At 42.2% G+C, this 14144-nt stretch overlaps 1 protein-coding gene across 1 annotated transcript; it reads left to right on the top strand.

Annotated features, from left to right (window-relative positions):
- The first annotated feature begins 1174 nt into the window (after positions 1 to 1174).
- RAB39B (RAB39B, member RAS oncogene family) lies at positions 1175 to 7849 on the top strand. Its single transcript, XM_036306092.1, has 2 exons — positions 1175 to 1587; positions 4845 to 7849. Exons 1-2 carry the CDS (start codon positions 1373 to 1375, stop codon positions 5269 to 5271), a joined length of 642 nt encoding a protein of 213 aa, XP_036161985.1. The 5' UTR covers positions 1175 to 1372; the 3' UTR covers positions 5272 to 7849.
- The last annotated feature ends 6295 nt before the right edge of the window (positions 7850 to 14144 follow it).

The following is a 14144-nucleotide window of genomic DNA, read 5'->3' on the forward strand; positions in this document are numbered from 1 at the left end:
AGCAATTATAAAAGATTATATAGAAAAAATACACGTGATATGAAGAGGCAATTCCCAGAATAGGAAATACAAATGGCCAATGCACAAGATATGGTGTTGACCTCATTAGTAGGCAGAGAAATGTAAAGTAAAGCAGAGACACTTTTTTATTTAACTACAGCAGATTGGCAAGAATCATGAGAGAATATAACATACCATGCTTGAAGTGATGCAAACAAATGGTCTTTTCACAAATTGCTAGCTAGAATTTAAATTGGTCAATATTTCTGCAAACTACATGTAATGCCCATATCCACTACATTTAAAATACTCATCTCCTTCGACTTCCTAAGCCATGTTGTAAGACTCTCTCTAATGGAAATAATGTATGTGTGACTGTATTTAGGAGCATTTGTAATGGCAAAATGAAGATTAGTTGGAAATGGAGAGATGTCTGTGATTTTTTTTTTGTTAATTTCAAAAAGCGAGTGTCAGGTCTATTTTAATCCAATTTTTGTAAAATCAAAAAGCAATAAATGTACTAGTATATGTGTATACACATATTTTGGGTTTTTTAATATATTTTTATTGATTTCAGAGAGGAAGGCAGAGGGAGAGGGAGAGAGAAACATCAATGATGAGAGAGAATCATTGATCGGCTGCTTCCTGCACGCCCCACACTGGGGATCGAGCCTGCAACCCGCGCATGTGCCTTTGGCCAGAATCGAACCCAGGACCCTTCAGTCCGCAGACTGATGCTCTATCCATTGAGCCATATCAGCTAGGGCCACATGTTTTATTATATATGTATACATGTGCTTATGTATACATATATATTTTCAAGGAAATCCATGTGGAAGAATATATATGTCAAGCTGTTAATAGCTTGGGGAGGGAGGGGCGCAGATAATTACACACTTTTATTCTTGTGTACATTTTTGTATTGCTTCCTAGTTTTAAGAAAAGGCACAAATTTTGCAATTTGACAGGTAACATTTTAAATTAAGAACGGAGGGGGGGGGGGAGAAACTAGAGAAGGGAACCAGCTGTGTGGGGCCATTTCTGTGTGCGCTCCTTTTACAGACAGTGCGGCGGCTCCAGGCGTCGCGTCTATGCGGGGGATTACAGTAACCCGGTTGTCAGTGATGAGTCAGAGTGCGTGGTGCTGATGCTGCTGCCATTTCATCACCTCTGCGAGCGCAGCATCCATCCCTCCGCTCTCCCAGCGCCTGGGCCTACCTCGCCTCGGGCTCCCAGTCAAGCGATGTGCTCGCAGCCGATCTAGATCCGGACCGAGCCGCACTCTCCGAGGGCGGGGGGGGGGGGGGGCCTCGGCGGGACGCCCCCTCTCGCCGCTCAGGGCCAGGGATACGGAGACCTGCCGAGCCCAGCCATGGAGGCCATCTGGCTGTACCAGTTCCGGCTCATTGTCATCGGGGATTCCACGGTGGGCAAGTCCTGTCTGATCCGCCGCTTCACCGAGGGCCGCTTTGCCCAGGTTTCGGACCCCACCGTGGGCGTGGATTTCTTCTCCCGTCTGGTGGAGATCGAGCCCGGAAAACGCATCAAGCTCCAGATCTGGGATACCGCGGGTCAAGAGAGGTTCAGGTGGGAGCGCAGCCGGGGCCCGCGAGCAGTGGGAGGGTCTTCGGAGCTTGCAAAGCCCCTGGGGATAGAGGACTTCCTGGTCCTGGTCGCGCCCGCCCGCCCCTAGAGAGATCCCGAAGGTCTGGGGGCTTCTGATGAAGCCCACCTCCAGCTAGCTGGGAGCGCCCTTCAGGGACAGAAGCGCCCTGGCAGGGAAGGCCGGTCAATAATACGTATTGCTGGCACAGCAACTCTCCCAACCTGCCCCTGGGTGGCTAAAAAATCAGTTGGAATCGATCACTGTCATTCATCAATCTCAGTCCCTATGCTACATACTTTTTAAAATGTTCCCAGGTCATCCCAACATGGATAGGCAGGTATAGACAGATGGTCCTGAGACAGGCATAGGTACAGATATCGATGTATTGTGTTCCATATATAGATACAGATACATACATCTATGCCTTATATATACGTACATATGACAGATGCTAAATGATTGATTCCCTCTTGCAACCAGCACACATTCAGTGATCATCCACTCCATGCCAGATTCAGGCTTGTTTCTGAGGAAACTTACACAAGGGGATGCCATGTAAACAAAACAGACACAGGCCCTTCCCTCTCAGAACCTCTGTGCTGACATGGGGGAGGGGAGGGGGACAGACAATCAGCAATTACACAACAGAGAATCTTGTTGATATTTGTATGCTCGCTCCCTACTAGAACTCGTAGCACGTAGTGAGCAATCAATGAACAGGTTGGATTTTCTCCTACAGCCCTTTGTTTTTCCTTTGGAGTGTGTCTCATTTGCAATTACAGAGGGAGGGAAGGCTACCTGGGGGCGATGAGGCTGGATGAGTAGGACAGAAAAAATGCCCAGGGAGAGGAAACAGCGTGTATAATTATAGACAGAAGTGGCAGAGAGCAATGTACACAGAAAACTTTGAGAGAGCAACTTGGGCTAAAGTCACATAGAGCATCACCCATGTTTCTGAGCATTTATTCATTTATCTATTGAACACCAGTTCAGCATAGAACGTACTGGTTAGGTAGTTGAAGAGCGGATAGGGAGAAGAGATAACTACAAACTTAAGTTGTCTCCAACTCCCCACTTCCACAAACAACACTGGCAAACACCCTGTACAGGTTCACTTTGAACTTGAGAATGCATTTCTCATACTGTAAGTGAAGGAAGATGTCTTCTTATATTTATGGGAACATCTGTATGAAGAGCCTTTTTCTCCCCACTGCTTATTGGTATTGGGTGATACTGATTTGTAAAGGTTCTTTTTTAGATTAGGAATATGTATGCTTTTCTATCACGGACATAGTAAAATATTTGCCCAGTTTGTCATTTGCCTTCGAACTTTGTTCAAGAAAATGTTTTGATGTACAGGTTTTAATTTTTATGCAGCCTTATGTTGTGCTTAGATAAGGCTTTGTTACTTTCTAAGTACTAGTGTAATGATGGATTTTAGAGTTTTGAAGGGATCTACAGCTTGCTTATTGATTTCTTGAGCCAAGCTGTTCACAAATCAAAACCTTTGATCATTGCATCCATGAGTCTTCATACACAAGGGAATCAGAACTGTTTTCATTCCCTAGGGCTGATTTGCCTGGTGCTAGAGACTTGATCTCATTTGTAAGGTTGGCTCTTGCCATCATCTAGTTTAGACTTTAATCCTCTGGACAATGTGCTATTACCATTGGGCCATTTGCCCTAAGCCTTGTGGCAAAAATGAATCACTCATTTTTGTCTTCTTCATCCAAGAAGACAGAAAACCTAAAAATAGACATAGATCAAAAAGCACAATAGTCTAAAGCAAGGGTGGGGAATGTCTGGCCCACGGGCCGTATAAGGCCCACGAAATCATTTGGTCTGGCCCTGCCAAGGCATTAGGGGTGAGTTAATTAAATATTTGACCAAATACAGCAGGCTAATTTTGAGGTTGATAATTTTGTATGGCCCGCCAATGATGTTATAAATATCCAAATGGCCCTTGGCAGAAAAAAGGTTCCCCACCCCTGGTCTAAAGCAAGTCATAGAAGCAAATGATCTATAGCCTCTAATAAGCTCTAAAATGCTCTAAGCAAAGTAGTATAATGTATATTGATAATGAAGCTCCTCTAATCAAGAAGTTTAAAAGAAGTACAGCAAATGTATTCTAATTGCAATGCTTTAAATAAATCATGTCATTTTAAAGGGAAGCTTTGGCTATTTAGGTGGTTTTTCCCAACTGGTGCCTCCTTATTCAGCCTCTGAAATGTGCCAGGAAACATGGCTGATAGGCACTTTGCTTGAGCCCTCTACAGACAGTCTCTCTCTTTCCTATTCCCAACCGGCCTGGAAAATAAAAACAAAGTTGTATTTTTCCTCACAGAAGAGACTGAAGATCCCTGTTAGATTGAAATAATAATAATAATAATAATAATAATAATAATAATAATAATAAAAACAATAATAGAAGGGCCCTAGCCCTTCAGTGGATAGAGCGTCGGCCTGCGGACTGAAAGGTCCCAGGTTTGATTCTGGTCAAGGGCACATGCCTGGATTGCGGGCTCGATTCCCAGTGGGGGGTGTGCAGGAGGCAGCCAATCAATGATTCTCTCTCATCATTGATGTTTCTATCTCTCTCTCCCTCTCCCTTCCTCTCTGAAATCAATAAAATTATATTTAAATAATAATAATAATAATAATAATAATAATAATAATAGAAAGACAAATGTGGTCATGATAAATGGGGAGAGAATTGCAATATACCTATATACTTATGAGCATTTTTCTGTCAACTACCATAAATTTATTTTTTTAAACCCTCACCCAAGGATATTTTTCAATTAATTTTTTTAGAGAGATAGGAGGGGAGGGAGGAGAGAGAGAGAGAGAGAGAGAGAGAGAGAGAGAGAGACATTGATGTGAGTGAGACACCGTGATGGGTTGCCTCTCACAAGTGTTCCAACTGGGGCTGGCCCTTGCAACTTAGGTTGCATCAGCCCGTGGACTGAAGGGTTCTGGATTTGATTCTGGTCAAGGGCATGTACCTCAGTTGCAGGCTCAATAGCCATCCCTGATCTATACAGGTGTGGGAGGCAACCAATCGATGCATCACTCTCACATCGATGTTTCTCTCTGTGTGTCTCTCCCCCTCACTTCCACTCTCTCTAAAAATCAATGGAAAAATATCGTCAGGTGAGGATTATCAGCAACAAAAATATAAAAGAAATACAGGATTTGGGGCGTGGCCTTTATTCTTTACTGTTTTCTTTTGTTTTAGATCCATCACTCGAGCCTACTACAGGAACTCAGTAGGTGGTCTTCTCTTATTTGACATTACCAACCGCAGGTCCTTCCAGAATGTCCATGAGTGGTTAGAAGAGACCAAAGTACACGTTCAGCCCTACCAAATTGTATTTGTTCTGGTGGGTCACAAGTGTGACCTGGATACACAGAGGCAAGTGACTCGCCATGAAGCAGAGAAACTGGCTGCTGCGTACGGCATGAAGTACATTGAAACGTCAGCCCGAGATGCCATTAATGTGGAGAAAGCCTTCACAGACCTGACGAAAGACATCTATGAGCTGGTTAAAAGGGGGGATATCTCAATCCAGGAGGGCTGGGAAGGGGTCAAGAGTGGATTTGTACCAAATGTGGTTCACTCTTCAGAAGAGGTTGTCAAATCAGAGAGGAGATGCTTGTGCTAGTCAGGCCTTTTTATTTCCAAAACATGCTCTCCAAGCTGAACTTGAAAGTGGCTGAAATGAATAGAATCCTTGTGTGACTGAAGAGAACTCAACCTTCCTTTTGGATACCAAGTGAGCCTCCTTCCCAAGGGGCACTCTGACAGGTTGTAGGCAGGGGAGTGGGGGAGCCTGGGTGCTGTGACTGGGGGACTAAATGACTGCCATGGGCCAGGCACTGTTTTGTGGCCCATGCTGGGCAGTGGCTGCTCCATGTGCCCTTTGTGGACCACATGTCAAGAGCCTGAGGTTTGGGGAGCTAGGCCCCAGAAAAATACACCCACAGACAACTCTTTCTTGGTATTTCAGCTCATTCATAGGTCATGAACAAAAAGACATTATGTAAGGGGGGGGGAATATATCATTGGGAACAATTAGCAAATTTTTTTAAAAGACTGAGATCATCTTATTCCATGAGATTATCCTATACCAAGTGTGTGTGCTGGGTTTGGTTTGGTTAATAAGTACTGATTATTCATTCCCGGGTTTCGACACCAAAAAAAAAGGACCGATTAGCTTCTCAAGAGCTCATCTGTAAAATGAGGGGTGTGGACCAGCTATTTACTAAGACACTTTCAAGACCTGGTGTTCTGATAACAATGGCGTCAATATGAAAAGGGAGGCTGTTTACACACTTATTATCACATTGGGGGAAATGTACTCCCTTGTGGTAGAATAGCCAGCCGTGTGAAAGAAATTGTCCCATGCAAAGTACCCTGTAAGTAGAAGAAACACTAACCCGAACGCCATGCCCTTTTCCCTCTGACCATGCCTGGGGTTTCACTGCATTGGCGACTGCAATCTAGAAGTAAACAATGTGCCTGTCTTTTCAGGTCATGGCAACGATGTAGGGATTGCCTCCGAAAAGAGAGGCAAACCCTCACTCATCAATCCTGTCTTGAGTACCTGCTCAACAGGAGGCGCTATAACCCTTACAAAACCCATTACACTCACTTATTACTTATTTGATCATCATTACAGGCCTGTGAGATTTCTTCCCCATTTGACGAAGGTAAACTAAGAGGCGGGTGATTCACTTGGCCAAGGTGAAAGTCTCTTGAATCCTAGTTCTTGTTTCACTGCATCATCCTGCTGTCAGATGAACGAACGGTTGTTAATTTGTTCACTTTGGAAGAGATATGACTGTAAATAAATGCTCTCTACATGTTAGGATATGTTTCCTTATTGATTACAACTCAGCTATAATTCTGAGAATCAAAGGTAAAGCCCATTCAGGTGTTACTGATAGAGGGCTTTCACCAAGTGAATAATTGTACAACTGAAAACACATTAGAACTGTGTATGCTAGAAGTGTTCTTATCACTGAAACACAGTGAACATATTACTGAAAGGAACCAAATACAGCAGTGGGAAGTGGGATGGGGACAAAATACTCACCTCACCATGACCTTGGCCATCTGTTTGCCATATACCTATACCAGATTCTTGTCTCCCCTAGAAAGTCAGCTCAATTCTCAGGTGAACAGACAGATAACTGCATCAGAAAGTTGGACTGGTTGGCTTGGGATTTAATTATCTTCTTGAAGAGATGTGATGCTTTAAATTATTTTTTGTATTGTAGCCAGTTCAGCTGGGCAAAAGCCATACTTTTCACAGTCAGAAAACAAGTCTGATGGGAGTCAGATCTCTCATCTTCATTGTGATAGGAAAGCCTGAGAATGGTTAAATTGCTTTGAGATATAGTGTTAAACTTCAGTGTGAATGTGATTGAATTTGAAAGTTGGGGGATTTACTTCAGCCAGAATAAAGAAGCCAAATAATGAAAAGGATGGAAACAAACCACATTGGACCAACCTGCAGCATCAACTACAAGTGAACCAATCATGATTTTTACATTCCTTTAACATGACCAGGCTTGGGTGGAGTGATTAAGTGGCCAGTTTTGTGATTATAGATGACAAATAAAAGATGGTGAATTGGGTTAACACAAAGTTTATCAACTACTATACTTAATTGTGTTTAAAAGATTCCGAAAGCAAGATTATCCACTGGATAAATGAGAGTTGACTGGATTCTGTCAGTTCAAAACAAAAGATAGAAACAAAACTTCTCTCCAGTTTTCTTGACTAAAATACATTATATGTATACTTTTCCCATTCCTTGCATTTTTAGGCAGGTTTTAAAATACTCAGCATAGATCCAGCAAAGGTGGCTGAGCTTAATTGCTTAAACAAGTTCTAGAAACTTTAACAATCATTTTAGTAGACTTCAGTGCTGTTGTCACTGCAGTAAGTGGGTTTTAGAAAATAAGTGTGAAAAAATCAGGTGTTAATACAATACTAAGGATAAAGCTTTAGAAGCTATTTTACTACATAGGCAAAGAAAAGATTAACTTGTAACAAAGACCACAACTGCATGTTGGAATAGATCGTATCATATTCCAGAATAAAATGTACTGTATACTTTTCCTCACTTTGTTGTGCACTGTAATGAAATGTGAAAAAATGTTTTCTTTAGCTGTATGTGAATGAAAATATGCTTGTATTTAGTAAAATGGTTGATTATGTGACTGTGAGATTCCAAGTGTGTGTTGTAGCTATTTCCAGAATCTGTCTCTACAGCGTAGCAACCACTACCAAGGATATCAACTAGATATGACATATACTATGCAGCACAGTATTTACCAGTATCTCAAAGCCAGAAAGAGAATATGATTTTTGAATGTTGTATGATCATCATGTTGAAAGTCACAGGGAACTCACTACTGCCTGGGAATCTCATACCATTTTTGGAAAAGTTGTTTCTGTCAAGCCTATATCTGAATCATTGCGATTTTTAGTCAAGGATTTAAATTCTGACACCAGGTAGCAGATTATAACTATTGTCTCCCCTGGAAAGTCTTCTTTTCTCCAGGATAAATTGCCTGAGCTTTTTAAGTCCTTCTATGGTATGCTTTTTGCGTCAGGATCACGCAGTGTGGCGCCCAGTTTGGGACATAATAGTTCAGAACATTGTTTAGGGTTTACAGTACATATTTTTAAAAATACTTTTATTGATTTCATCGAGGAAGGGAGAGGGAGATAGAAACATCAATGATGAGAGATAATTATTGATTGGCTGCCTCCTGCATTCCCCACACTGGGAATTGAGCCCGAAAGCTGGGCATGTGCCCTGACCAGGAATCAAACCGGTGACCTCTTGGTTCCTGGGTCAATGCTCAACTGCTGAGCTACACCCGGGCAGGCTATAGTACATATTTAGATAAGAGTAAAAGAAGAAAAGATATCTAATTCTGAGTTTGGGCATAAGTAGGTTGAGTTCAGCACAGCTTTATCATGTTTATAGTCATGAGTGAATGAGGGAAGAAGGAAGAAAGGAAACACTAATGATGCAACAGCATTTAATATAGTTTATGACTCCATTCTCCTTAAAACACTCCCTAGGGCTTGATCATCTTTTCTTCAGTTATATTAATTCTCTTGGTGACTTTATTCAGCCCCATCCCTGTAAATACCATCATTAAGCCAATGAGTCCAACTAGTCTCCTTGGACTCCAGACCTTTATAACCAACTGCTCTACTTGACATTTCTATTTGAATGTCTATTAGGCATCAAAAATGTAACAGCTTCTAATCATCCTCCCAAATTCCTTCCTCCCATAGCCTTCCCCTTCTCAGTAAATGGCAACTTTGTCCTCCCATGTACTCTTGTCAAAAACCTTGGAGTCATCCTATACTCCTCTCTTTCACAGTTCACATTTTATCTATCTTGAAGTTAAGCTTGCTCTATCTTAAAAGTATAACCAGAATCTGACAGCTTTTCCATTTTCACTGCTAACACACTAGTCCTGGCAACTATCATTTGTTGCCTGAGTTGTGATAGCTAGTCTCCCTGTTTCCACTCTAGTCCTCCTTAGTCCATTCTCCACACAACAGCCAGAGGAAGCCTGATAAGACATTAGTTATAGGCCTAGCCGGTTTTGCTCAGTGGATAGAGCATTTCCCTGCAGACTGAAGGGTCCCAGGTTTGATTTCAGTCAAGGGCATATGCCTGGGTTGCAGGCTCAATCCCCAATAGGCAAGAGGCAGCCGATCAATGATTCTCTCTCATCATTGATGTTTCTATCTCTCTCTCCCTCTCCTTTCCTCTCTGAAATCAATAAAAATACATTTTTTAAAAAAGACATTAGTTATAAGCAATCATCTATTCATAATTCCCCAGTGGTTATCCATTTTACTTAGTTTAGAACCGAAAATCCTCCCAATGGCCTTCAGAAGAACCCTTAGAAATGAATTCCATCTCCATCCCATAGCATCTGTAACCTTGTTTCTTAGCACTATTCTCTTTATCATTCTACTCCAGCTACACAGGTTTCTTTCCTGTTCTTCAAACACATCAAGCATATTCACATCTCAAGGCCTTTGTACTTGCTTTTCACTCCATCTGGAATCCTCTCTCGCCTCCATCAAGTTCTAGAACAAAGAGCTTCTAAAATTTGCAAGCAGCTTTCTGATCCTAGAAAAGATGTGGCTCCAGAAGTCCTTCCTGACAGCTCAACATAAAGTCTAACTCTTTAGTCTTCCCTGGAGAGCAACAGAGTTTAGGGTATACAAAAAAGAGGTGAAGGAGCCCGACCCGGCGTGGCTCGGAGGTTGAGCATTGACCTACAAACCAGGAGGTCACAGTTCGATTCTCCATGGAGGTGGGGCATGCAGGAGGCAGCCAATCAGTGATTCTCTCTCATCATTGATGTTTCTCTCTTCCTCTTTCCCTTCCTCTGAAATCAATAAAAAAAAGTATATCTTTTTTTAAAAGGTGAAGGAAACTTATAGGGAGGAATGGAAAACCCGGAAGTACAGTTCCACAGGAAAGAGTGGACAATAGTATCACAATGCAGCAGTGGGTTCATAAAGACAAGGACTAAAATATAAGGTGTCCCCACAAAACGTGTACACACCCTTTGAATAATTATAAAGGCACTGTTTACTAAAGTACATTTCATTTTTAAAATCCAGCTACTAACTGTTAAAGAGTGTATACAGTTTTGGGGGGGACACACTGTATATCCATAGGATTTGAGGGAGCATGCAGCCATGAGTGACCTTGGCCAGCATAGTGTTGGTAGAATGATTTCTTCCTACTCCAAGCCTCTCAGGAGTCAGTGTTTTCATTTCTGTTGGAGGCCCGATTCTTTTCTCGCTCTCCATCCTCTCCTCTCCCTAGGCAATCTCACATACTCATGACTTAAGTGACTGTCTGTGCATTGATGACTCCCAAATGAAGGGCTCCAGCACTCTTCTGAGCATTATAGCTATGCAGCCAACCTGCCTACTAAACACATCCACAAATTCCTCAAACTCAACATATCCAATATGAATTCAGAATCTATCAAAATGTGCTCCTTCCACCCAGTCTTTCTCATCTCCATGAATAACACCCCCACCCAACCCTCATTTCCCATATCAAATCCATCATTAAACACAATCAGCTCTATTTTCAAAATATATACAAGTCTTCCCTGGCCGGGTGGTTCAATTGGTTGGAACATCGTCCTGTATACTAAAAGGTTGAAGACTCAATTCCTGGTCAGGGCACATACCTAGGTTGTAGGTTTAATCCCTGGTTGTGGGGGGGGGGGCATATACGGAGGCAACAGATCAATGTTTCTCTCTCACTTCTCTCTAAAATCAATTTTTAAAAAACATATCCTCAGGTGAGGATTTTAAAAATAGCCATTTTTCTTTATCTCCATTGCCATCACCTTTGTCCAAGCCTTTCCTGAACTATTTCAGTATCTTCCTAACTGGTCTTCCACTTCTACTTTTATTCCCATGATACATTTTCAACATAACAGCCAGAATAATCTTTTCAAAACAGAAATAAGATTAAGTCATTCTTCTGCATAAAACCCACCAATGGTTTCTCATCACATTTAGAACAAAATCGAAATAAACCTTGCATTTCTTTTTATTTTTTATTCTTTTTATTTTTTGGTTAATCCTCACTGGAAGATATTTTTCCATTGATTTTTAGAGTGGGGGGGGGAGAGATAGAGAGAAATAGCAACATGAGAGAGAGACACATCCATTAGTTACCTCCCGCATGCACCGGGGCAGGGATCAAGCCTGCAACTTAGGTACATGCCCTTGACCAGAATCGAATCCGAGACCCTTCAGCCTGTGGGCCAATGCTCTATCCACTAAGCAACACTGGTTAGGACTAAACCTTACATTTCTTAACATGAGAACAAGGCCATGTATAATCTGGCTTCTGCCTATTTCTCCAATTGTAAGGTACATCAAAGCAAGAATTTTATTAATCTTATTAATCTTATTGTTCACCAGTATTTCTGTAACTTATAACATAGATATATGCTTGAATAATCAAATATTTGAATGGATGATTGTATTCTTGCCCTGCTTTAATCCAATGACCCTGTTCCTTCACTTCAAATGTAAAATACACACATGGTCCTATCCTGAAGCATTACCAAATGTTATATAGCCTTTAAAATTCCATTCTGACTACAAGTTCTGTTTTTCCACTCTATCCCATGAACCATGTTTGAAACTTCCTTAAGAGCACCAGAACTGGATGGCTCAGTGGTTCAGCATTGATCTAGGAACCAGGAGGTCACGGTTTGATTCTCAGTCAGAGCACATGTCCGGGTTGTGGGCTTGATCCCCAATGTGGGGCATGCAGGAGGCAGCGGATCAGTGATTCTTTCTCATCATTGATGTTTCTATCTCTCTCTCTCTCCCTCTCCCTCTCCTTTCCTCTCTGAAATCAATAAAAGTATATTTTTTAAAAGAAACTTCCTTAAGATCTTCAGGCAACTACTACTGGTGCCAGTCTACCATTGCAGCCCTTGACTTTGTTTCCCTCCCTCTTTCTTCTGGCTCTTGTGGTCAACTGCAATCAAGCTATCAGTTCCTAAAGAAAATGATTGTTTAAAGTTTGGTCTGCTTCCTTCCAGATTTCTTTTTTTTTTCAAATGGTTATTTAACATAGTGGTTAAGAGTATGAATTTTGGAGTAAGACAAACATGGTTTCAAATTCTGACTCTACCAGTTAATGTATGTGTGATTCAATCTCTGAGTCTCGGTTTACACATATATTTAAGTTAGATAATAAGAGAATTTTAAATTCTGTCAAGAACATTATTTTGGTTTCAGCTGACAGTTTATCTGAGTGGGTTCAGGTCACATGTTCCAACGTGGCCTCTGTGGGCTGTTGTTCCTCTGCTGGTTGTTTTCAAAGCTTTTGTCTCTGATCTTTCCTGTGTTCATGCACCACCCAGTGGCCAGTCGGAAAACTGGGCGGTGGTCTACCCTTTTGTTCAGTTCTGGAAGTCTTTAGTATGCTAGTTAGGAGCACATAGGGAACCCAGGAGTTGGTAATCAACATTATGGGGTTGCTTTCCAGAGCTCCTCCCTCTCTGTGTCACACCCCAATACTCTCCAGTTCCCTTGGGCTTCCCTTTTCTGTGCTCCGGCCAGAAATCCCAACCAAGTTGGGACACTATTAAAGCAGAAGGGGCCGCCCTAGCCGGTTTGGCTCAGTGGATAGAGTGTCAGCCTGCAAACTGAAGGGTCCCAGGTTCGATTCCAGTTAAGGGCACATGCCCGGGTTGTGGGCTCCATCCCCAGTGGGGGACTTGCAGGAGGCAGCCAATCCATGATTCTCTCTCATCATGGATGTTCTATCTCTCTCTCCCTCTTCCTTCCTCTCTGAAATCAATAAAAATATATTTTTAAAAAACAACCACAAATGTATTATTTTAAAAAAAGAGAAAGTAGAAGGGGCCACTAAATAATCACTAGGTGTTTAACTGCAGGTAAAAATCAGAACTACCCCTGCCTGGCCAGTGTGGCTCAGTAGTTGAGCGTCAATCTATGAACCAGGAGGTCAAGGTTCGATTCCTGGTAGGAACATATGTCTGGGTTGTAGGCTCGATCCCCAGTGGGAGATGTGCAGGAGACAGCTGATCAATGATTGTCTCTTATTATTGATGTTTCTGTCTATCCTTCTCTCGCCCTGAAATCAATATATATTTTTAAAAAATCAGAACTTCCCCTGGCAAACCATGGCACACAGTTGAGTTAACTGTTAAGGAGTAACTAAAGCAAGGATGTTGAATAAGAATATGCATTTGTGTGGGGGAAGGGTAATAATTGCAAATGGTCATATGATGCTTATTTCTTCTTTTTTATTTATATTTTTATTGATTTCAGAGAGGAAGAGAGAGAGAGAGAGAGAGAGAGAGAGAGAGAGAGAGAGAGAGAGAGAGAGAAACATCAGTTATGAGTGAGAATCACTAATGGGCTGCCTCCTGCACGCCCCCTACTGGGGATCGAGCCTGCAACCTTGGGCATGTGCCCTTGACCAGAATCAAACCCGGGACCCTTCAGTCCGGAGGCCCATGCTCTATCCACTGAGCCAAACCAGCGAGGGCTGAAGCTTATTTATGAAGTTACATTTGAGTGGCAACCTCACAACCTCGTTGAGGAGTGAGCCGTGTAGCTATCTGTAGATTCCTAGGATGCACTTTCCAGAAAAAGAGAACAAGTGGAAAATCCTGAGATAGGAGCAAAACAAGTGCATTCCAGGAAGAGCAGAGAGACAGTTGTGCTGGAGCCGAATGCACAAGGGGAAGGATGTTAGGGGGTAAATGAAGAGATTGGAAGACATCTTATGCAAATGAATTTAGAAACGGAGTGGGGGACTCAGATTGGGTAGCATTTTATAGACCATTTTAAGGACTGTGGCTTGCTCTAAGTGAGATGGGAGGCACTAGGAAGTTTTGAGCAAGAGACACCTGCTCTTACATTGTACCAAGATCCCTCTCCTCTGACTTCTTTAGAGCAGTGGTCGCC

Source organism: Myotis myotis, unplaced genomic scaffold (assembly GCF_014108235.1).
Source record: "Myotis myotis isolate mMyoMyo1 unplaced genomic scaffold, mMyoMyo1.p scaffold_m19_p_4, whole genome shotgun sequence".
Taxonomy (NCBI): Eukaryota; Metazoa; Chordata; class Mammalia; order Chiroptera; family Vespertilionidae; genus Myotis; species Myotis myotis.

Excerpts from the sequence above, each read along its gene's own strand:
- RAB39B (XM_036306092.1), top strand. The coding sequence starts at position 1,373 with ATGGAGGCCATCTGGCTGTACCAGTTCCGGCTCATTGTCATCGGGGAT. Across the intron at positions 1,588-4,844 it reads GCGGGTCAAGAGAGGTTCAG|ATCCATCACTCGAGCCTACT; the intron begins GTGGGAGCGCAG and ends CTTTTGTTTTAG.